Source organism: Tachyglossus aculeatus, chromosome X1 (assembly GCF_015852505.1).
Source record: "Tachyglossus aculeatus isolate mTacAcu1 chromosome X1, mTacAcu1.pri, whole genome shotgun sequence".
In the NCBI taxonomy this organism is placed as follows: domain Eukaryota; kingdom Metazoa; phylum Chordata; class Mammalia; order Monotremata; family Tachyglossidae; genus Tachyglossus; species Tachyglossus aculeatus.
Genome location: NC_052101.1, coordinates 119,572,126 through 119,594,186, shown reverse-complemented (window position 1 = coordinate 119,594,186; position 22,061 = coordinate 119,572,126). Strand labels below are relative to the sequence as shown.

Here is a 22,061-nt window from a genome sequence, read left to right as displayed (position 1 = left end):
CAAAATTAAAATACAACCCAACCCGGAAAATCCACTCTTGCTTCAGTTCCATTAATGTAAAATAACTGAGTTTTTACTCTATATATAGTTAGACAGACACTAGCATTTTAAAATTTACAACAAATATTACTTATTCCCACTAGGGAATATTTTAATAGCACCTTGTATTTGTAAAAGAGCTTTACAATTACTCAATTCATTACACTTAATCACCAACAAGTTACTCTACGTTTGTCAGGGCATTAAAAGTGTCCAATAACATACATGATCCTGAACTCCTTTCTAGGCCAGTAATCCTAGACTTCCCACCACCCACTGGAGACTAAAGGATATAAGCATGTATACTTCTGGTTTAATTTCAGATACGGTGCTTACACACACACACACACACACACACACACACACACACACACACACACACACACACACAGCTTCAGCTTCATTATTTTCCCAAGAATGTGCTGAAAAACTGCCTCAGAAGTTAAAACCTAAGTATGATTGTAGTCTTGCTCATTAATGTTATAGAAAGCAAAAATTAAATTGTGATTGAAGGGTGGAGTTTGCTCTTTAGTTGTTTACTGCGCATCAGAGAAAAATATAATGTCTGCAATCCACGTATCTGTGTTGTGACAAGACTTTCTCACCTTCACTTCATCTCTTCAAAGTCTTGAACAGTAAGGCAAGCAAAACCTCCACCTTCAAAATGTTTTATACCTCCTTGTAGGTAGGAAGCATGCCTTTCATCACTATTGAACTTTTCCAAGAATCAAGTACAGTGCTCTACACACAGATGACCCTCAACAAATACTACTGATTGATTTCAGCAAAAGAGTTGAATTGTCCAGTAATAATTATGGTTCGCTAAAAAGGTGGGGGTAGGGAGAAGGAGATGGCTAAACATGTAGGTACTACAAGCTAATGAATATATTTTCTTGAAACAGAACAGGGGGAAACAATTCACACTGAATAGAATAGAATAGAGGAGTCCAGAGTAGAGACTACATTACTGTTCTCAGAAAAAGAACGTCTTCAGTCAAAGTTTTTTGTGAGATGTAGACTAGCTCCATGAGACCCAAGCAGAAATGAATAGTCTCTCAGACCCTCTTCCCCTCCCCGGCCTCTTCTTCCCCAATGATCATGTGGAAAAGGTTCTGCCCAAGGCAAGATGGTTTCATTTTTTGAATAGCTACTTTTTATTCTAAGTCCCATCTGTGGGTAATGGACTCCATGGCTTTTCATAAGTCTGTGTCAAATACTTAGAATATAAACTCATGGAGCAGAGATTTTTTGGTCAAGGGGTGGACGTTTGGAGGAAGGCGATGTATGGTGGGGGGAGGTAGGAGGGATGATCAGCGAGTGGGGGGGAAAGGGTGCAATTAGATTTCTGGTGAGAGCTGCAGACTCAACACTGCTACTTCCAACACTTCCAAGCTGGCATGACAACTATACACGATCTCACACCCTAATCCCAGACTCCCGAGGCCCCCTCGGGAAGGGCTACGTGATTTTACGTATCCACACCCACAGCCCCCAAAAATCTCACCTTTAATTTGGGAACTTTCAAGCAGGGCAGCCAAGGGGGAGATGAAAATACTCACCCTTCAGGCAATAATCAAGTTCATAGAGTTCGCTATCCTCAGCCTGTTGCTCCCAGAACACTAAGTAGTGTGTGATATTGCCATTTGGCTCTGAAGGTGGTTTCCACTTTAAAATGATCTGGGATGAGGAATTGGAAACTGATATTGGATCTAAGGGAACAGAAGGAACTGCGAATGGAAAGAAAACATATTCTGGTCATTGTTTTTACCCCGGCATGTTTTTTCCCCAACAAAGTACCCTAATGAATTTGGTACAAGAATTCCTACACAGCACTTGATAGGGCTACTTTAGCTTCCTGTAAATCAGAACAACTCCAGGCAAAATGGCATAAACCTTCAGTTTAATCCTTTTACTAGTAAAGAAGAAACAGCAAGCTGTGCGATTAGCAGGATCAGAATACTGAATGCAAAAGAAATTGGCAGAAATCTGGTAAGAATACCCATTTTTTTCCTTTTTATGAAATTCAAATACATTTATCAACCTAATAAATGCACCTTCCTCACTGCCTTACAGATTTAATACGCACCAGTTGTTCAACTTGATCTCACCGAGCTTTCTACTTGGAAAGAGTGGTAAGAATTTTCCCATCCTTCTTTGAAAACAAGCGGCATGACTGCAAAATACCTTTACAAGCAAGTCCTGGGTTTAGGATGAGAAAATGATGATTTTCTGGCATACTGTTGGACTGTGAATTAACCAGAAACTCTTACCTGTAGCATTGGTCTGGACATAGATGATTTCACTCTTTGCTCCGTATGTTCTTCGCTCATCAGAAAAGGTGACTAAGGTTTTGACAAAGACAGCATACTGGGTCCAAGGTTTCAACCCCCTCATTAGCCATCCTGGAGAGCTCTGGGATTTGGGATCATTTGACCGCTGGGGAGGCTCTACATCAACCACTGTCCAACTGTTTGAACCACAAGCATCTTGACCATCAAATTCAGTCACATTTTGATATGGGCTTTTACAAAGGAAAAAAAAAGGAGGGGAGATGGTTATGATTGTGTCACATCGGGACTACACGCAACCCATCAGGTTCCTGGTAGAAGCCCAGAATTTGTCCCCCCACCAAAGCTTCAGATGACTCCAGAAAGGTATTGTCCTTTCTCCCCTACCCAGGTAACCCAGCTCTATGGGGATGTCCCAAGATTGCCTTAGCGTCTGAAATATCCTCCCAAACGTTATTCCTTTCCTCCCTTCCGACTTCTTAAACACTTGCCCCCTTAACTACTATAGTGTGATACATGAATAGAGAAGAAAAACTATGGCCAGGGTTCTACTTATTAATAATCAAAATCATAATAATAATGATTGGGGTATTTGTTATGCACTTACTACGTGCCAAGCGTGTCTTTTTATTGGTTTACTGTACTCTCCAGAGTGCTTAGTACAGTGCTCTGCAGACAGTAGGCTCTCAATAAATACAACTAAATGACTAAATGAACGAATGAATGAAAGGCATTGGGGTGGATACAAGTAAATCCGGTTGGACACAGTCACATGGGGCTCAGAGTCTTAATCCCTATTTTACAGATGAGGTAACTGAGGCACTGAGAAGTTAAGTGACTTGCCCAAGGTCACACAGCAGACAAGGGCTTCTGACGCCCAGGCCATTGCTCTACCCACTAGGCCACGTTTGGGGCTCAGTGATAAGTTGCTGAAAGCTGATAAAATGGCATGTGCACGGTAATGAAGAAAAAGAAAACAATTTCATTGAATCCATTGCCGTCCAATTCGGTTTTGTGCGATAAGAATGGTACACGTCCTATCTGAAGACAAGTAAGTACCAGAGCAAAAAACTTCAGGTATTTAGGTATATGACATTTAGAATTTGGGGAACCTTGCGGTAGTTTGGATCACAGATGGCCCCCATGGAGTGGGGAGGAGCCAGAGGGCTAGTTACTCCCAGCAGTGATGTTCTTGAATTGTTCTTTATTTTATTATGTTTTTTATGGTTTTTGCTAAGCGCTTACTATGTGCCAGGCACTATACTAAGTGCTGGAATAGATACAAGTCAATCACGTGGACACAGTCCATGTTGCACATGGGGCTCACTATCTTAATCCCCATTTTTCAGCTGAGGGAAATGATGCCCAGTGAAGATAAGTATTCATTCATTCCCAAATTCACACACAGCATGTGAGTGGCAGAGCCAGGATTAGAACACAGGTCCTCTGAATCCCAGATCCGTGCTTTTTCCACTTAGCCACTCTGCTTCTCTATTTACCCTCTTATTCTTGGTTGGGACTGTGTCTACCAACTCGGTTATATTGTTTTAGTGTAATTGTAATAATTGTGGTATTTGTTAAGCGCTTCCTATGTGCCAGGCACTGTACTAAGCCCTGGGGTGGACACTAGCAAATTGGGTGGGACACAGTCCCTGTCCCCCAAGGAGCTCGCAGTCTTAATACTCTCCCAAGCACTTAATACAGTGCTCTACACAAAGCAAATGCTCAATGAATAGGACTGGCTGATCCCCTTCCTCCCTTCCTGCAGTTCAGAGGCTTCAGTGATGAAAGTCAAGGGTAAATGGTAGACATTAGGGATGTACAATGATGTATCCCTAACCACTCAGGTGTATATCAAGGGAAAGATAATAGGGACGCTGATACCTGCAAGAAGCAGCGCTATCCAGGTGGCAAGAGCTTATCTTGCTTACTTCTCCAGGACTGGAGGCAAATTTGTTTGGTTTCTTTTTTCACCTGTTCTGATTGCTGCTTTCCACTCCACCTGAAGAATGGCTTGGCTCTAGTTAACATTGCTGTGCATGTGTGGAGATGTATGAAGGCAGATTCTAAGCTCATCATGGGCGGGGGAACCTGACCAACTGTGTTGCATTGTAATCTACCAACCGCTTAGAAAAGTGCTTTGCACGCGGTAAGTACTCAGTAAATACTATTGATGATAATAATTGCCGATATGTGTGAGAGCAAGGATGTTCAGTTTTTTTCAACAGAGGGCCACATGACCAGAAATCCATGTGTGTGGGCCACAGACATTTTTTTATTCATAACAATAGTGAAGTATATAGCCTGTTAGCTATTCAAAAATGTGAACTTTTCTTAGCAGTAATAAAATGCTCTCACAAGTTTCATCAACTTTATTAGTATAAAACTGGACAGCTGGTCATTGTTCAATTTAGATCACATCAGTGAGAGTGGAGCACGGGCCTGGGAGTCAGAAGGTCCTGGGTTCTATCCTGGCTCTGTCACTTGTCTGCTCTGTGACCTTGGGCAAGTCACTTCACTTCCCTGTGCCTCAGTTTCCTCACCTGGAAAATGGGGATTAACATGGTGAGCACCATGTGGGACATGGAAGGTGACGAACCTGATTATCTTGTAGCTAACCCAGCGCTCAAGTACTGTGCTTGATGCATAGTAAGCACTTGACAAATGCCACAGTTATTATTATTATTACTACTGTTATTAAAAGAGCCATGGTAAGTGCTTAACAAATACCTTTAAAAAAAAAAAAAAACCTGGTATTTAACAGACTGAAACTGTTCTCGAGAATGTGTGGCTTCTAGACTGTGAGCCCGTTGTGGGCAGGGATTGTCTCTGTTGCTGAACTGTACTTCCCAAGCACTTAGTACAGTGCTCTGCACACACAATAAGAGCTTGATAAATAAGATTGAATGAATGAATGTAGTCAGTTAGTCAGAGCACACAGCAATTCTGAGTAGGCCCTGCCGGCCTTGTAGTTCAGGTATGCTAGCTGATTAGGTTAAAAAAAAATTGGCACTGTGCGGTCAAGTGGGCCACATCTGGTCTGGGGGCTACATGTTGGATGCTTAAATGCTAGGGGGATAGGCATGTGATGGGGAGACCAGAATAAGGAGGCTGGAGTATGAGATGGGAGAGCATGTGTTTTTTTTTCATTTTTTAATATTTGTTAGGCACCAGGCACTGTACTAAGTGTTGGGGTAGACACCAGCTAATCATGTTGGACACGATCCATGTCTCACGTGGGATTTTACAGATGAGGTAACCGAGGCCCAGAGAAGGTAAGTGACTTGCCCAAAGTCACACAGCAGACAAGTGGCAGAGCTGGGATTAGAACCCAGGTCCCATTAGTTGGGGGCAGAGGGTGTGGAAGGGCGAGGAGTGAGACCCGGAGATCACAGGTTCTTCAAAAGATCAACAACCTCCAACTTATGGTCTATGAGTTTGTTTAATGGTTTTCGGTTTGGTTGACTAATGGTTAAATTCAGCATTCAATGGTTAAGCCGACACTCTCCTGAACTCTAAGTAGTCTGTAATTCTATGTGGTCCTAAAATCAAGAGTCAAAACTGAAAATCTTACTAATGATATAAACCTGTGCCCATGGGAAAGAAGGGTAATTATTTCTGACATGAATTCTTTCTCTCCAGTTATCTTACTGTAGAATTCCTCCAAATTTAGTCTGGTGGATAAACAGTCAGTCAGGTTATTGTTACAAGGTGGGGGAAAAGGGCAACGTAAGCTTAAAGTCCCATTCTATTTTAAATACAATGTTTGAGACACTTTTAAAGAAGTGAGGCAAATAATTATTTGCGGTTATCTTTGAAAAGACTCAGAGGCTTATTGCATTTTGAGAAGCCTCTTACTTATGCCTTTTATTTAAAGCACAGAGGATCAATTGGCATTTTGCCAAAGGGCAACAATTTGATTTAGAACCTCTGATGCAGCCTGAAGGATGCAAAGTAAAATGAAATGCTTCTACAGAGTCTCAACTCATTTTTGAGTATATTAGTACTCAAGCACAACATATGACTTCAAAAAAAGGACTAATCCATCCGAAGTGGGTTGACTGATGACTGGTTTGAAAATAACTATGGCCTCAGACAGATTGGAGTCTGCTTAGATAAAAACTATGCTCTTTGGCTTCCGAAGAGAAGAGATATTCAATTCAAGGAGGGCAGGGAAACCTGAAATGGACTTGGATTGCCAGGCTCTTCTGAGGGGACAGCAAGGGAGTGGGAAGAGAACGTGGAAAGTTCCACTGTCTAGCCACTCTCTGGGTTGATCCCCTGCTTTCCATGCTACTGCTCTGGCACCTTGGACCCCCACAATACCCTCGTCCTACAAACAGAAGCCTGGAGAGGTGGCCAAAGGGCACCCACCGCCGGAGGCTGGCATGATTCATCATGCCACTCTCTGGCATGCGCATCAGGGATTACCTCTGCTTCACTGAGGCAACCTTTGAATCCCAAGCCCTTCGATTGACTTTCGTTTCTAAGTTCATCTTGAAAAGAGAATTTGAGCTGAAATTCTACTTAGCATTAGCAGGAAGGTTAAGGTAAGTGGAAAAAAAAATCAGTCACTTTCCAATGTTGATCTGATGCCTGCTTCAGGAAGAGAGTGAACATTGTGATGCTGTATCTTTCTCAACTTCATGGAGTTCGCTACTTACGCTTCTTTGTAGAAAAGCATAAATCCCAAGAGGTCTCGAAAATCAGGTGGCCAGTAAGGTTCCCATTTTAGTAAGATCTTGTCGAAAGATGTTCTGATTTGGGAAAATCTGAGTAGCTCATTTTCACCTAGTACAAGCACAGAAATTTGAGTTCAAAACAGCTGCGCATTTCTTACAACTTGTGAGACTCTCATGTTCCACAAAATAGATTTTAAATGAAGAAAAACGTATTTTGAATGAAGAACTTCTGTAGTATGCAGTGACCATTTGACCTCTCTTTTTACTAATAAAATCCAATGTATTTATGTTGCTGGGTGGAATTGAGCATTCATAAGATTGTATGCTCTTGGGATGGGGTACTACAATTTCCAAAATAAAATAAGAAGAATTTGTCCTTTTTTGTTGAAAGCACACAGTTAAAGTCTCAAAACAGTACATAAGCATTGGAAACATTTACTTCATATCTCGAAGTAGCCAGGGATAATAGATCAACTTATAAATGTTTTTTTAATGAATCCTTGGGCTCAGAAAAATCCTTAATGGGCATACCCTCATTTGACTGCCACTCTCTCCTTCTACCTCTCCCTACTACACACAGGTTAACGGAACTCATGCGTTGACTTCTTACATATTCAAGAAGTCCCTCTCCAGCCCCCAATTTCACTGTAGGGCCAAGAAAAAGGGACTCAAGAAGAAGGGAGAGGCAGAGTGTGTGCATTCTTATTATTACTGTTATTGTTATTATTTTTTAAGATCTCCGATCTGATTTTTCTTTTTCTTTAAGACCCTGGCCAGTGCCTGATTTCATGGTTGGGTCAGTGAACAATAGCTAAGGTGAACCCTTGGGCCAATTTTCCTCCCTCATTCTTTTAACTTTCCAGTCAGTCAAGCATGAAATATCCCATTTGAACCAATTTTACATTCCAATTATTAATACGTGATTATTGTGCTTCACAGTTATCCTAAATAAAGAGCATTCCAGGAAGTCTAGAAAAGGAAATTCAGCTCAATGTTGCATCGTTCATCATTTCCTGCTAGGGTAATATACCCAGAGAATACCTTTGAGACCAACTCAGCCCGTCTGCTTTTGAGAGGCTGGGATGATGAAGGAACGGAAACCCAATCCAGTGAGTTATTAGCAGATACTCTTGAACCACCTCCAGGATGTGTGTGTCTTCCCTCGCTTGTCTTTCTCTTGGTTTGGCCACCACCCAACCTCTCCCGCTTTCCATTTTCCCCATCGATGGCATTCTCCTTCCTCCACTCTCCCTTTCCCCATTCCCTGCCCCACCCCCACCACATTCCTGTTCCCCCAGCCTTCCCCACACCCCGAGCGGTTTCTGCCATTTGTCCCCATCGCCAGGCCAGGCACCACCCTTTCCCTCGTTTGTCTCCCGCCAAGTGCGAGCATTTTGGAGACAGCCATCCCACCACGCGCTGGACTCTTGATATGGATTTCTAGGTATCTTACTGCTTTGCTACTCAGGCTCTCCGATTGTATGAGCAATATGACACAGTCATTTTCAACGTCGGAAACACAGGGCAACCCTACGAGGAATAACTGTTTTTGAACATAGCTGGGCAAGATCGAGCCCCAGGCTTAATCTCCTACACTTCCTTTATTCTCTCTGAAGAGGCAAGGGTCTGGGTTCATCCACCGCCACGCCTACTTCGCAGTTTCGTAATTCTGCAGGGAGGCGACACCACTGTGGCCAAGTCCGGGGTAGGGGGTAGAATGTATGGTGGGGAGGAATGCCTCACTTCCTTTGCCTGCTTGGAAATTGCATATTTCTACTCATTGGCTCTTTAGTTTTGCATACAGCCTTACGTACAGGATGCTTGGTCACCATTCGTCTTCAAGGCTATGTCATTTCTTTCTTGACGCCCCTTGGTTCCGGAGATTTCTTCCATTTTGTGAATCTCTGATAAGCAGAGTTTGGGGTTATAATGGAAGAACAATTTTCCTTGGGCAATGGTGAGATTGTGTTTACTCCAGTCCCATAGCTGTCTCAGGTTCTGATTATCCAGGGCATAGAAAGAATAATTCCTAAAGGAATAAACACATGAAAAGGAGAGTGGCTCCTTGCAAAATACATTTGTGAACTATCTATACTGCTTTGAAGAACATTTTTGAGTTATCAGACCCATGAGCAATATTATCTGGCAGTGTGCCGGGCACCGTACGTAACAAATCTGTGCTCCACAGGATGTGAAGAATTGGCTGTGCTGGCTGAGAGGGCTCCCAGGATGGCCTGGTGAGATTCCTCAAGTCAACTGTCTTGGTAACGGAAGGGAAAAGCATGGAATGGAGGAACAAAGAACACCAGCTTTGCAGCCCCAAATGTGCAACTGGTGACAGGGACCAGAGCTAGTGGAAGAAACGGGCTTTCCACAGCATGGCAGGGTGTGGCGGTGGACAACCGGGAATTTTTGTTTTAAGCAAACCTCATCTTGCCCTTCCTTAGACTCCAGTCAGATGAATGAAAGCCAAAAATGCACCCCACACTCAAAGGAACCTCTCCAGAGATGCGGCTCAATTATCTGTAGCCAAAGAAAAATGGACATGTCCCATTCTTTTGCTGGATCAATCAATCAGTAGTATGTATAGGACACCTCTTCTGTGCAGAGCACTGTATTAAGTGCTTGGGTGAGTACAATTCATTGGTATATTTGCTCCCCGAGCTCAAGGAGCTTATAATTGAGTGGGAAAGACAGATGTTAAAATCAATTCCAGTTGGGGAGTGGGGGAAGTACAGAGTACATAAGATGGGGGGACTGGGGGAGGGGGGCGAGCGAGGAGGGAAGGGGAGATGAGTATCCAAACACTTAGGTGACAAGGAAGCGCTGTAGAAGCAGTGTTGGGGGGAAATAAGGATGGTAAACAAGAGATGATTCAGGGAAGTCTTCCTGAAGGAGATGCAGTTTCAGAAGGGCTTTGAAGATGGGAAGAGCAGTGGTCTGTTGGATGTGAAAGGGGAGGGAGTTCCAAGCAGTAGGCAAGGTGTGAGCAATAATAATAATAATAATAATTGGGGTATTTGTTAAGCACGTACTATGTGCCAAGCACTGCACTAGGTACTGGAGTAGGTTCAGGGCAAGCAAGTCGGACACAGTCCCTGTCTCACATGAGGCTCATGGTCTAAGAGGGAGGGTGAACAGGTACTGAATTTCTATTTTACCGATGAGGAAGCTGAGGCACAGAAAAGTTAAGTGACTTGCTCGAGGTTACACCGCAGACAAGTGGAGGAGCCGGGATCAGAACGCAGGTCCCCTGACTCTTTCCACCAGGCCATGCTGCTTCTTCTTCAGCAAGAAGTCAGTGGCGAAAGAGTTTAGAACCAGACAGGGTGAGGAGGTTGGCTTGAGAAGCGTCAACGTGGGCGCTACTGAGGTGAGGCAAGAGGATAAGTAGGGGGAGAGAGCTGATTGAGTGCCTTGAAGCCAGGAGTTTCTGCTTGATGTGGAGAAGAATGGGCAACCGTTGGAGGTTTTTGAGGAGTGGGGAGATGTGGGCAGATGTGTTTTATAGAAATATGATCAAGATGGTAAAGTGAAGTATGAACTGGAAAGGAGAGAGACTGTTGGCAGCAAGGTCAGCAAGGAAGCTGATGGAGTAATCGAGTCTGGCTGCAACAGATGCTTTTACCAGCCGGGTGGCAGTTTGGATGGAGAGGAAGGAGCGGGTTGTTTCGGAGATGTTGTGAAGGAAGAACTTACAGGATATGATGACAGACTGAATATGGGGGGTTGAAAGAGAGAGAGGAGCCAAGGATAATGCCAAGGTCACAGGCTTGAGAGATGGGGAGGATGTTGGTGTTGTCGACAGGGAAAATCAAGTGGGGGACAGGGTTTGGGAGGGAAGATGAGGAGTTCAGATTTGGACAGGTTGAGCTAGAGGTGCTGGTGGGGCATCCACGAAGAGATGTCCTGGAGGCAGGAGGAGATGTGAGACCTCAGAGTCGAGAAGCTGAGTGAGGCTACCGAGGCAGATTTGGGAGTGATCGTGTAGTAGTGGTAACTGAAGCCAGGAAAGTGGATAAGCTCCCCAAGGAAGAGGGTCTAGACTGAGAATAGAAGGAGACCCAGAACTGAGCCTTGAGGAACTCCCACAGTAGGAAGGTGGGGCAGAGGGAGAGTCAGTGGAAGAGACTGAGCAGGAATGGCTAAAGAGGTATGAAGAGAGCACAGGGTCAGAAAAAACAAAGTGAAACAGTATTTTCAGGAGAAGGGGATGGTCCACAGTGACAAAGGCTGCTGAGAGATTGAGGAATAGGACGGAGTAGAATCTGTTAGATTTGATGAGGAGGAGGTGGTGGTTGGTGACCTTGGAGGTGAGGGTTTCAGCAGAGTGAAGGGGGCAGGAGCCTTACTGAAGAGAGTCAAGGAGGGAGCTGGAAGAGCGGAAGTGGAGGCAGCAGGTGTGAACTTATTAAAGAAGTTTGGATGGGAATAGTAAGGAGGGAGATGGGGCGGTAGCTGGAAGAAGCAATAAGGTCAGAGGAGAGGGTTTTTTTGATAGGAGACATTTGGGCATGTTTAAAAAGCAGAGGGGAAGGAGCCGTCAGAGAGCGAGTGGTTGAAGATGGCGGTCAGGGAGGGAAAAAGAGTGGGTGCAAGTGCTTGGAAAGATCATGGGCTTGGGAGTCAGGACCTGGGTTCTAATCCCAGCTCCACCACTTACCTTCTGGGCAACTTTGGGCAGAAAACTTCACTTTTCTGGGCCTCAGTTCCCTCATCTGCAAAATGGAGATTCAAACCTGTTCTCCCTCTTGGACTATGAGCCCCATGTGGGACCTGATTATCTCATATCTACCCTTGCTCTTAGTACAGTGCATGACACATAGTAAGCGCTTAATAAATATCGCAATTATCATCAAAATTATTATGGGGACAGAGGTACAGGTAGAGGGGGTAGATTCCAAAAGCGGCCATGAGATTTCCTCTTGAGAGGCAGCCAGGAAGGATTAGAAAGTGGATGGGGGGTGGGGGAGGTTGGGGGACCTGTAGAGGCTAGGAGAAGATTTGGGGGAGTTTGCGCTTGATGGATTAGTTTTTGTCAAGTTTTGTATGTGGCAAGGTAATGGAGGATGAGAGAGTGGGGAGGTGGGAGTGTTTGGCATTTAAGGAGGGAGTTAGAGATCCCTAAAAGGATCCATTGGTGGAAGGGCTCAAGATGATAAACTTAGTTCTACCAGTTTTTGGAGGGGAGGGGAGGGTACTGAAAGTTTGAGGAGGGAGTTAAAAGTCTGGACTATTTGGTGTGGGAACTCAGACTTCTCTCCTCCTCTGCAGCCTCACATTTTCTCCTGACTTCATGACATCTCTTTTTGGATGTCCCGCCGACACCTCAAACTTAACATGTCCGAAACAGAACTCCTCGCCTTCTCACCCAAACCCTGTCCTCTCCTTGACTTTCCCATCACTGTAAAGAGCTCCACCACCCTCTCTGTCTCATAACCTTGCCCGTAACCTTGGCATTATCCTTGACTCATCTCTCTCACTCAACCCATACATTCAAACCCACGTGTTCAATGCGTCACCAAACCCTGTCCGTTCTACCTTCACGACATATCCAGAATCTGCCCTTTTCTCCCTATCCAAACTGCTACCACGCTGATCCAAAGCACTCATTTCCTGCCTTGACTACAGCATCAGCCTCCTCACATTCTGTCTTTCCTATGTCCAGTCCATACTTCACTCTGATGCTGAATCATTTTTCTGCAAGACCGTTCAGTCCATATCTCCCCACCCCTCAAAAATCTCCAGTGGTTGCCCATCCACCTCCACATCAAACGCCTTACTGTAGGTTTTAAGGCACTCAATCAGCTCTCTCCCTCCTACCTTACCTTTGCAATCCCACTACAACCCAGCTCGCATACTCCACTCCTCTAAAACCAACCTACTCTCTTTACCTCAATCTCACCTATTCCCCTGCCAAGCCCTTGCCCACTTTCTCCCTTGGGTCTGGCACTCCCTCCCCTTTCATATCCACCACTCCCCCCACCTTCAAAACCCTCAACATCACATATCCTCCAAGAGGCCTTCCCAGACTAAGCCCTTTATTTCCCCTGTCTACCCTCCCCACTGCATCAACAATGAACTTGGCTCTGTACTCCCTAAGCACTGTGATACTTAGCCCAACCCCACATTACTTACATAAATATACGCTACTATTTCCCTTATCTCTAGTCTATTTTAAATGTCCATCTCCCCCTGTAGATGGTAAGCTCCTTGTGGGCAGGGATTGCGTCTACCAACTCTGTTATATTGTTCTTCCCCCAACCCTTAGTATAGTGCTCTGCTCACAGTAAGCGCTCCATAAATACCATTGATTGATTGATTGATTGATTGGGCAGGGGGAGTCAAGAAGTGTTGGTGGGCAGGGAAGCAGCGCAGCTTAGTCACAAGAGCCCGGGCTTGGGAGTCAGAGGACCTGGGTTCTAATACTGCCTCTGCCATTTGTCTGCTGTATGTTCTTAGGCAAGCCATTTAACTTCTCTGTGCCTCAGAGACCTCATCTGGAAAATGGGGATGAAGAATGTGAGCCCCACATGGGACAACCTGATTACCTTGTATCTACTCCAGAGTTTAGAACAGTGCTTGGCACATAGTAAGCGCTTAACAAATACCATCATCATCATCAGAGGAGGGGGAGAGGGCAGAGCTACAGCAGGCAAGGATGAATTTGAGAGGTCAACCTGACGTCTGGATTTCCACCAACAGGGCTCCATGGCACAAGTGCACCAAGGGAGGTACTGTACTGTGGAGGTGACCCAGGGCTGGCAGCGGATGGTGCGAGATTGACTGAGCAACAGGAGCAGAAGGGATTTGAGCTCCGTAGCGAGGGTGGAGAGGAGGCCGTGGATTTGTGCATACCAAGAGGGGAGGTTGGGTAGGGAGTCCAAATGGGGCACGTTGACCTGGGATAAATGGAGGGGATTGGGAGATTGGAGGTCTCTGTAGTGGGGAAAGGACACTTGCTGGGAGGAGGTGTGTGAAAGGAAAAGCAGTTAAGGTGGGTCTGGCCAGAGAGTGGGAGGTTGTGAGCTGGAGAGTGCTGAACTCTTCTTCAATCAATCAATCAATCAGTGTCACGGTTCAAAGATCACAGGGCGTGTACGTCTTCCTCTTTCTTGCTTCCACTGTGGCCCCAGGGTTCTGGTGTTTTGTCAGGCATCAAAGGGGCACTTTATCAAAAAATGAAGATCCCACCTCATTCAAAAAACTATGTAAAGCTTCCAAGACTCGCATTGTTTTAAGTATGCAATATTCACATCCTACATACATCGAAAGACATACATCGAAAGGACCTTTTCCAACAAAGCTTTTTGAAGACACACTTACCCAGCTTCAAGGGTCTCCCCTTTAATCAGATGCAGTTTACGGAAGAAAGACAGAGACACTAAGGCATAGGAACGACGGATTTTCAGGTAACCCGAAATTTCTTCAATTAAGCCAAGGTTGGCTTCCAGTTCTGCCGCTAAATTATCTGGGGAGGGGGAAAAAATCCCTCTTTTAGAAATCATGCATAAACACTTATTTCTGTAATTACTTATGTAAAGAAGCCCACTTATATGCTACAAATAGTTTCCAAGCTATTAGTTTCTTAACAAAAGGCTTCATTCAGCCTTACTGAAAATCCAATCAACAGTCTCAAAGAATGAAAAGTGAGCAATTTTCACTGAAAGCCATCTACACTTGGTTTACAATGTAATTCATTTTAAGGCTCTAGTTATACACTTCGGCTTTTTCATATGTGCCCCCCACCTTCCACCGGCACCCGGACCCCAAACCCGCAAAACAGCACGGTGCTTACTGCCTCCACGTATGTTTATGATCAAGCTTCCATTTATGACAGTACACCCTTGAAGCTCCTGTGCAGATGTTACTGAATCAATGGTCTTCTCACCATACATATTACAAACCTTTGGACAGGGCCCTGAACAAGGAGAGCAATTCAGGCTAAAAGACAAAAAGCACAAAGAAAAAAAAAAGCAGATTCTAATAAGCAGCATAACATCATCTAATGCAGATTTTGGTCAAAATACCAGAAAAGAAAGAGACAAGGTCATAAGATACTCCAAGGCTTACATCTACACAACTACTGGCCTCATCTCATTTTCTCCACACCGTGTTGTCGATCTGTGTATTTTAACAATACCGATCCTTATGTTATTTAGGCGCTTGTGCACTTTTGTGTTGCATAACCAGGACCCCCCACCCCCCATAAACAGCTTCTGCTTTTAAGGGATGAGATAGATTTTTACAGGTAAGATCTAACAATACTTCTTGTCTTTTATTCCTTCATGTAGGCACAGAAACATTTATGGGGGAGTGGGTTGTTGCCAGGCTTCTGTTTTTATCAAAATAGATTTACTGGACTAGAGATGAGGATGGAGAAAAAGCAGTTCTGTTTTGTAATCATTCTGTTTTTCGTAATACCAAGAACAGAAAATAGCAAACACCCGTTCCTATAACAAAATGAAAACTGCAGAAGTGGAACTGAAATATAATGGCTCTATGGCAAAACAAAACCGTACAAAGTAAAATACAGCAATCATTTGTTACTAATAACAGCTTTCAATTCATGTTCCCATCCTCCCGAAGCCAGCCTCCTTGAGCATTTTAGGCCATCGCAGCTTAATATGTGCTTGGCTGGAATAAAGGCTGATAATTTATTTCTTAAGTCTTGGTTATGCTGAAACTCAAGCTTCTTCTATTAAAGGCTAATTAATGTATTTTAGATGAGTGTTTCACTAGGAGAAATAGCCTCTCCCCCACCCCGACCTGATTCCAGAGGGGTAATAGATAGAAATGAATTACAAAGGGAAGGAAGGTAGACTTAGAACACAAATTTTCAGATAATAAAGAGGCAGGAAATAGGGCTATATTTAAAAGGTTAAGCTGATTTATATTGACATGTTTTGGATAAACAGGCCTATTTGATAATAGTTTTTCAAACTGCAATAAAACAAGACATGCTGTACTGTGGCAGAAACATTAACATTGCCTGATAGACCCATACGAAATGAAATGAAGCAAGAATCTCCCTCCCTTCAAAAATGAGGAAAAAAAATTGCCAGAAGTCTCCCACTTAGGTCACCAAAATGGCAAGTGACAGTGTGTCTACTGGAGGAAGATTTTCCTACAGGACCAACTCAGCTCCAAGGGGGCTCTGTGTATGTTTTGGTTTTTTGAATGTAAAAAACAAAAATCCAGAAATGGATTTTTAAATTATCTTGGGGCTATGGAACATTAAAATTGCTAATCAAGGAATGAACAAAGCTGCTCATGCTCACAGAAAACCCTACTCATCCCAATATAGATTTTTACTGAGAAAACCTTGTCATTTCTCACAGCAAATGGTAGAACTATGTAAACTGTTTGAGTGCAATGGCCTTTAAATGGCCAAAAAGCACTGGGAATAATCATCTTATGTCCCTTCTCTGTCAAATTACACATTACAGACCAAATCTTGTCACACTATTAATTCTGTAGTTGGCAAAACTTGAATAACCTCAGCAATCATAGTCTGCCTGTAGTGAAACATAGCATTACTGAAGAAGGTCTGTTCTAGGCATATTATACTCGGTACAAAGTACTTTACATTTTCTACAGTGATGCTTTTCTAACGGATCTGTTTATAAGGCTATGCATAAATAATAAGAAGAATTTTAGTATTTGTTAAGCACTTACTATGTGCAAAGCAATGTTCTAAGCCTGGGGAGGATACAAGGTGATCAGGTTGTCCCATGTGGGGCTCACAATCTTAATCCCCATTTTACAGATGAGGTAACTGAGGCACAGAGAAGTTAAGTAACTTGCCCAAAGTCACATAGCTGACAAGCGGTAGAGCCAGCATTTGAACCCATGACCTCTGACTCCCAAGCCCGTGCTCTTTCCACTGAGCCACGCTGCTTCTCTAAAGCACTGAGAAGCAGTATGGACTGCTTAGCATAGACCTTAGACTTAGCATAGACCATAGACTTAGCATAGGAAAAGCACAGACCTGAGAGTCAGAGGACCTGGGTTCTAATTCTGACTCAGCCACTTGACTGATGTGTGACCTTGGGTAAGTCACTTCACTTCTCTATGCTTCCAGCTGTAAAATGGGGAGTCAATACCAGCTCTCCCTCCTACTTAGACTGTGAGCCCCATGTGGGGAGGGACTATGTCTGACCTGATTTACCTTGTATCTACCCCAATGAGAACAGTGCTTGACATATACCTTTTTTTAAGGTCACCAATGACCTCCTGCTTGCCAAATCCAATGGCTCATACTCTATCCTAATCCTCCTCGACCTCTCAGCTGCCTTCGACACTGTGGACCACCCCCTTCTCCTCAACACGCTATCCGACCTTGGCTTCACAGACTCCGTCCTCTCCTGGTTCTCCTCTTATCTCTCCGGTCATTCATTCTCAGTCTCTTAGGCAGGCTCCTCCTCCCCCTCCCATCCCCTTACTGTGGGGGTTCCCCAAGGTTCAGTGCTTGGTCCCCTTCTGTTCTCAATCTACACTCACTCCCTTGGTGACCTCATTCGCTCCCACGGCTTCAACTATCATCTCTACGCTGATGACACCCAGATCTACATCTCTGCCCCTGCTCTCTCCCCCTCTCTCCAGGCTCGCATCTCCTCCTGCCTTCAGGACATCTCCATCTGGATGTCTGCCTGCCACCTAAAACTCAACATGTCCAAGACTGAACTCCTTGTCTTCCCTCCCAAACCCTGCCCTCTCCCTGACTTTCCCATCTCTGTTGACGGCACTACCATCCTTCCCGTCTCACAAGCCCACAACCTTGGTGTCATCCTCGACTCCGCTCTCTCATTCACCCCTCACATCCAAGCCGTCACCAAAACCTGCGGGTCTCAGCTCCGCAACATTGCCAAGATCTGCCCTTTCCTCTCCATCCAAACCGCTACCCTGCTCATTCAAGCTCTCATCCTATCCCGTCTGGACTACTGTATCAGCCTTCTCTCTGATCTCCCATCCTCGTGTCTCTCCCCACTTCAATCCATACTTCATGCTGCTGCCCGGATTGTCTTTGTCCTGAAACGCCCTGGGCATGTTACTCCCCTCCTCAAAAACCTCCAGTGGCTACCAATCAATCTGTGCAACAGGCAGAAACTCCTCACCCTCGGCTTCAAGGCTCTCCATCACCTCACCCCCTCCTACCTCACCTCCCTTCTCTCCTTCTACAACCCACCCCGCACCCTCCGCTCCTCTGCCGCTAATCTCCTCACCGTGCCTCGTTCTCGCCTGTCCCGCCATCGACCCCCGGCCCACATAATCCCCCAGGCCTGGAATGCCCTCCCTCTGCCCATCCGCCAAGCTAGCTCTCTTCCTCCCTTCAAGGCCCTACTGAGAGCTCACCTCCTCCAGGAGGCCTTCCCAGACTGAGCCCCTTCCTTCCTCTCCCCCTCGTCCCCCTCTCCATCCCCCCATCTTACTTCCTTCCCTTCCCCACAGCACCATATATGTATATATGTTTGTACATATTTACTACTCTATTAATTTATTTATTTTACTTGTACATATCTATTATATTTATTTTATTTTGTTAGTATGTTTGGTTTTGTTCTCTGTCTCCCCCTTTTAGACTGTGAGCCCACTGTTGAGTAGGGACTGTCTCTATATATTGCCAACTTGTACTTCCCAAACGCTTAGTACAGTGCTCAGCACGCAGTAAGCGCTCAATAAATACGAATGATTGATTGATTGATTTAAAAAAAACACAAAAAAAGGTACTTGGTCACATGGTCTCTGTGTACTGTGTCAGATAGAGGCCCTCAATTCTGCTAAAAGGCAAAAAAAACCCAACGAAACAAAAAAAGCAAATTCTTCTCTCTCCCCTCCACACCCTGGCCCACAAAGTTTTCCCTCCCTGTTGCTTTAGAGATTGTTCTGTGTATAAATGCAGTGGAAGGAAACCTGGGCAAAGCAAACCCAAAAGAACCAAAAAAAAAATCTTTCCACTGCTTTTTTCAGGGAAAAAGCTGTGTGAAATAGTCATTAATACAACCCAGAAGGAGTCTCAGTCCAGTTTAGGCTGGTTATCTCTACCTACCTTAGGAAAGCCCTTTCTTCAGCACCTTGAAATTTACTGCCCAGAAGAGTGCAGTCACATTTGAAGCTACCTCTTAGGCAGCCATTTCCAACTGCCACCACAGCATCTATATGGATTCCCCCAAGCTTGCCTGAAAAGAACACCCCAAGGACCAGCCAGGGGCTTCTGAATGGCTTTTCACCTGCTATATTCAGAAATTCAGAAAGATTTGCCTCTCCTCAGGCCGAACCGTCAACGTATGTACGTGTGCCTCTGATGACAGATTTAATCAACTGATCAAAGTACGTGCCCGAGTGGTTCTGTCAAGCTGCCGAAGACTCAACTTTAGGTTTCAGGGAGCTTGGCCAAGTCACTCTGGCATATGCTCAGGATAACTGGGGGGAGGGGTATGCGTGCGTGTTGGGGGGGGCGCAGGGCAGGAGGGGGGTCTCAGGATAACTCAGCTGACCTTTGGACAAACTGACAGTGCATACATGTGGTTCTCCTGAGCTGCCACAGGCTTGGGCAAAGCTGAATCTTCTTGAGTTCCCCTCAGCCATAATTGATTTATCCTTCAGCCACTAGGAGCCCAGAGCCATGAATAGGAAAGGGTCAAATAGGTGAAGCTTGGGGGGCGTGGGGGAGAATGTGAGAGAGAACTGACTAGGGGAGAACAACAATAACAACAAAAAAAAATGCTTAGCAGAAAGGGAAAAATAAACTCGGCTTCAATAAATAGTTTCTACCTTGGGCTCCCTCCTTCTCTGTGTACCTCATTCAAGGAAGAGCTGTGCTCATGTGTAGCTCATTCCACTGGGCTGATCAATCAACTGGTCGTATTTACTGAGTGCTTATTGTGTGCAGGGCACCTATACTAAGTGCTTGGGAGAGCACGACACAACAATTATAACGGACACATTCCTGGCCCATAGCGAGCTTACAGTCTAAAGGCACTGTGTTTCTACACGCTGAGAAGCAGCGTGGCTTAGTGGAAAGAGCACGGCTTGGGAGTCAGAGGTTGTGGGTTCTAATCCCAGCTCCGCCACTTGTCAGCTGTGTGACTTTGGGCAAGTCACTTAGCTTCTCTGTGCCTCAATTACCTCATCTGTCAAATGGGGATTAAGATTGTGAACCCCAGGTGGGACAACCTGAATTCCTTATATCTTCCCCAGAGCTTAGAATAGTGCTTGGCACATAGGAAGTGCTTAAAAAATACCATCATTATTATTATTATTACATGCACAAGGCTTCAGATCTCACCCACGTGAATAATTGTGGTTGATCATTTATTTCAATTAGTCCAAGACACTAGAGAGAGTAGCATCCAGAGGAGTGGTCTATTTTCATCTCAGTCACTGACTGGATGTGACAATAGAAAAGTCATTTCCCTCCCTGTGCAGAAGCAAATACCCTGTACTTCCAGAGGACTGCTTTTTTTCCAAGGAGCTCAATGGGCTTTGCATCCTGTGGGTTCACTGTGGGCCAGGGATGTGTCTACCAACTCTGTTGTATTCTTCCGAGCTCTTAGTACAGTGCTCTGCACACAGTTAATGCTCAATAAATATGATTGATTGATTCATCGGTTCACCTCACAACACCCCCTGGGCTAGGCAGAAGTGGGTAACAGTATACCCATTTTACAGACTGATGTATCACCTCACCTTTTTCTGCTTTCAATTCTCCAAGATCCCACAGCCAATCAGTGGGTGGTCCAAGACTAAACTGCAAGTTCCGCCAGTATTATTTCACTGAACCACACTGAATCTCCTAAAGAGAATATTATCTTGCTCCTTTAACTTCCATATTACAAGGTGTTGTGAGGGTTAATGAAATACTGTCTACATAGGCCTCAGAGCTCCTTAAAGAAAAGCACTATAATTAGCCTACTCACTAATTAGAAAAACTCATTTCCTAGAAGCCCCTCTCAAGAAATAAAAACAAACCACATTTTAATTGTGTGTGCTTTTAAATGAAAACATGATGGTTACACACACACACACACCACCCAAGAGCACGCGCACACACACACACACTTCTGTCTATGCTTACTTGGTGGAATTCATAATATATCCAGAGGGACACTCAGGAACACACTTGTTGTTGTGAATGACATATTGGTGGCACCCAGATTGCCTGGAATTCTTGCAATTGTTGTGCAGATTCTGGCAGAAGCTGAAATTCACACAACGCCACTCCTGAAAGCGATAGTAATTCGGCGGGCAAGTTTCAACACACTTGCCATCGAGGTCGAAGTGCCGGCAGGCAATGCATTTCTCGGGATCATTCGGCTCTGAGCAGTTTCCCAGGCACTCGCTGTGACAGCACTGACCATCTGAGGTGCAACCCTGCCACTTACAGGGGGCTGGACAAACTGGAAAAGAAAAAGGAAAATGATTTGGTGACTACCTAAGCGTCATTAAAGAGGGTAAATGAGGAAAACCTGGAAAAGTTGGCTTTACTGTTTCCAAAACTTTAATGGACAGGGAGATTGAAAGAGTTGGAATTTTAACCCAATGGTATAATCTGTTATTTGAATTCTGTTAGGGAGCTTTGCTGTTCTTAAAACCATGCAATCAAGGAGGGCATTATTTAAGAATTCCTCATCGTCTCTCCCAAATCCGTTCTTTCGCCTAACTTTCCCATCACTGGTTTTTTTAAATCAATGGCATTTGAGTGCTTATTGTGTCGACCTTAGGCGAGTTAGTTCACTTCTCTGTACCTCAGTTACCTCATCTGTAAAATTGGGATTAAAAATGTGAGCCCCACATGGGACAGAAACTGTGTCCTACCCAATTTGCTTTTGTCCACCCTAGCGCATGGTACAGTGCCTGGCACTTAGTAAGACCTTAACAAATACTATCATTATTATTATTATTATTATTACAGAGCACTCTACTAAGCACTCAGGAGACCACAAAACAACAGAACTGGTAGACACATTCCATGCCCATGATGAACTTACAGCATAGAGAGGGAGACAGACATTGATATAAATTATAAATATGTACATAGTGATTGATTGAT

The 22,061-nt window shown here is 44.5% G+C and overlaps 1 protein-coding gene across 6 annotated transcripts in view; it reads right to left on the bottom strand.

The window, feature by feature from the left end:
* The window catches only part of INSR (insulin receptor), a 183,894-nt gene that overhangs the window by 41,562 nt on the left and 120,271 nt on the right, over positions 1 to 22,061 (bottom strand). For all 6 annotated transcript variants that reach the window (XM_038772651.1, XM_038772652.1, XM_038772653.1 and 3 more), the window contains exons 3-9: positions 21,087 to 21,408; positions 14,808 to 14,953; positions 14,336 to 14,480; positions 8,824 to 9,038; positions 6,992 to 7,118; positions 2,310 to 2,560; positions 1,599 to 1,766 (exon numbers count right to left, since the gene is read on the bottom strand). In XM_038772651.1, coding sequence (XP_038628579.1) covers positions 1,599 to 1,766; positions 2,310 to 2,560; positions 6,992 to 7,118; positions 8,824 to 9,038; positions 14,336 to 14,480; positions 14,808 to 14,953; positions 21,087 to 21,408 — 1,374 coding nt within the window. The remainder of the gene's footprint in view (positions 1 to 1,598; positions 1,767 to 2,309; positions 2,561 to 6,991; positions 7,119 to 8,823; positions 9,039 to 14,335; positions 14,481 to 14,807; positions 14,954 to 21,086; positions 21,409 to 22,061) is intronic.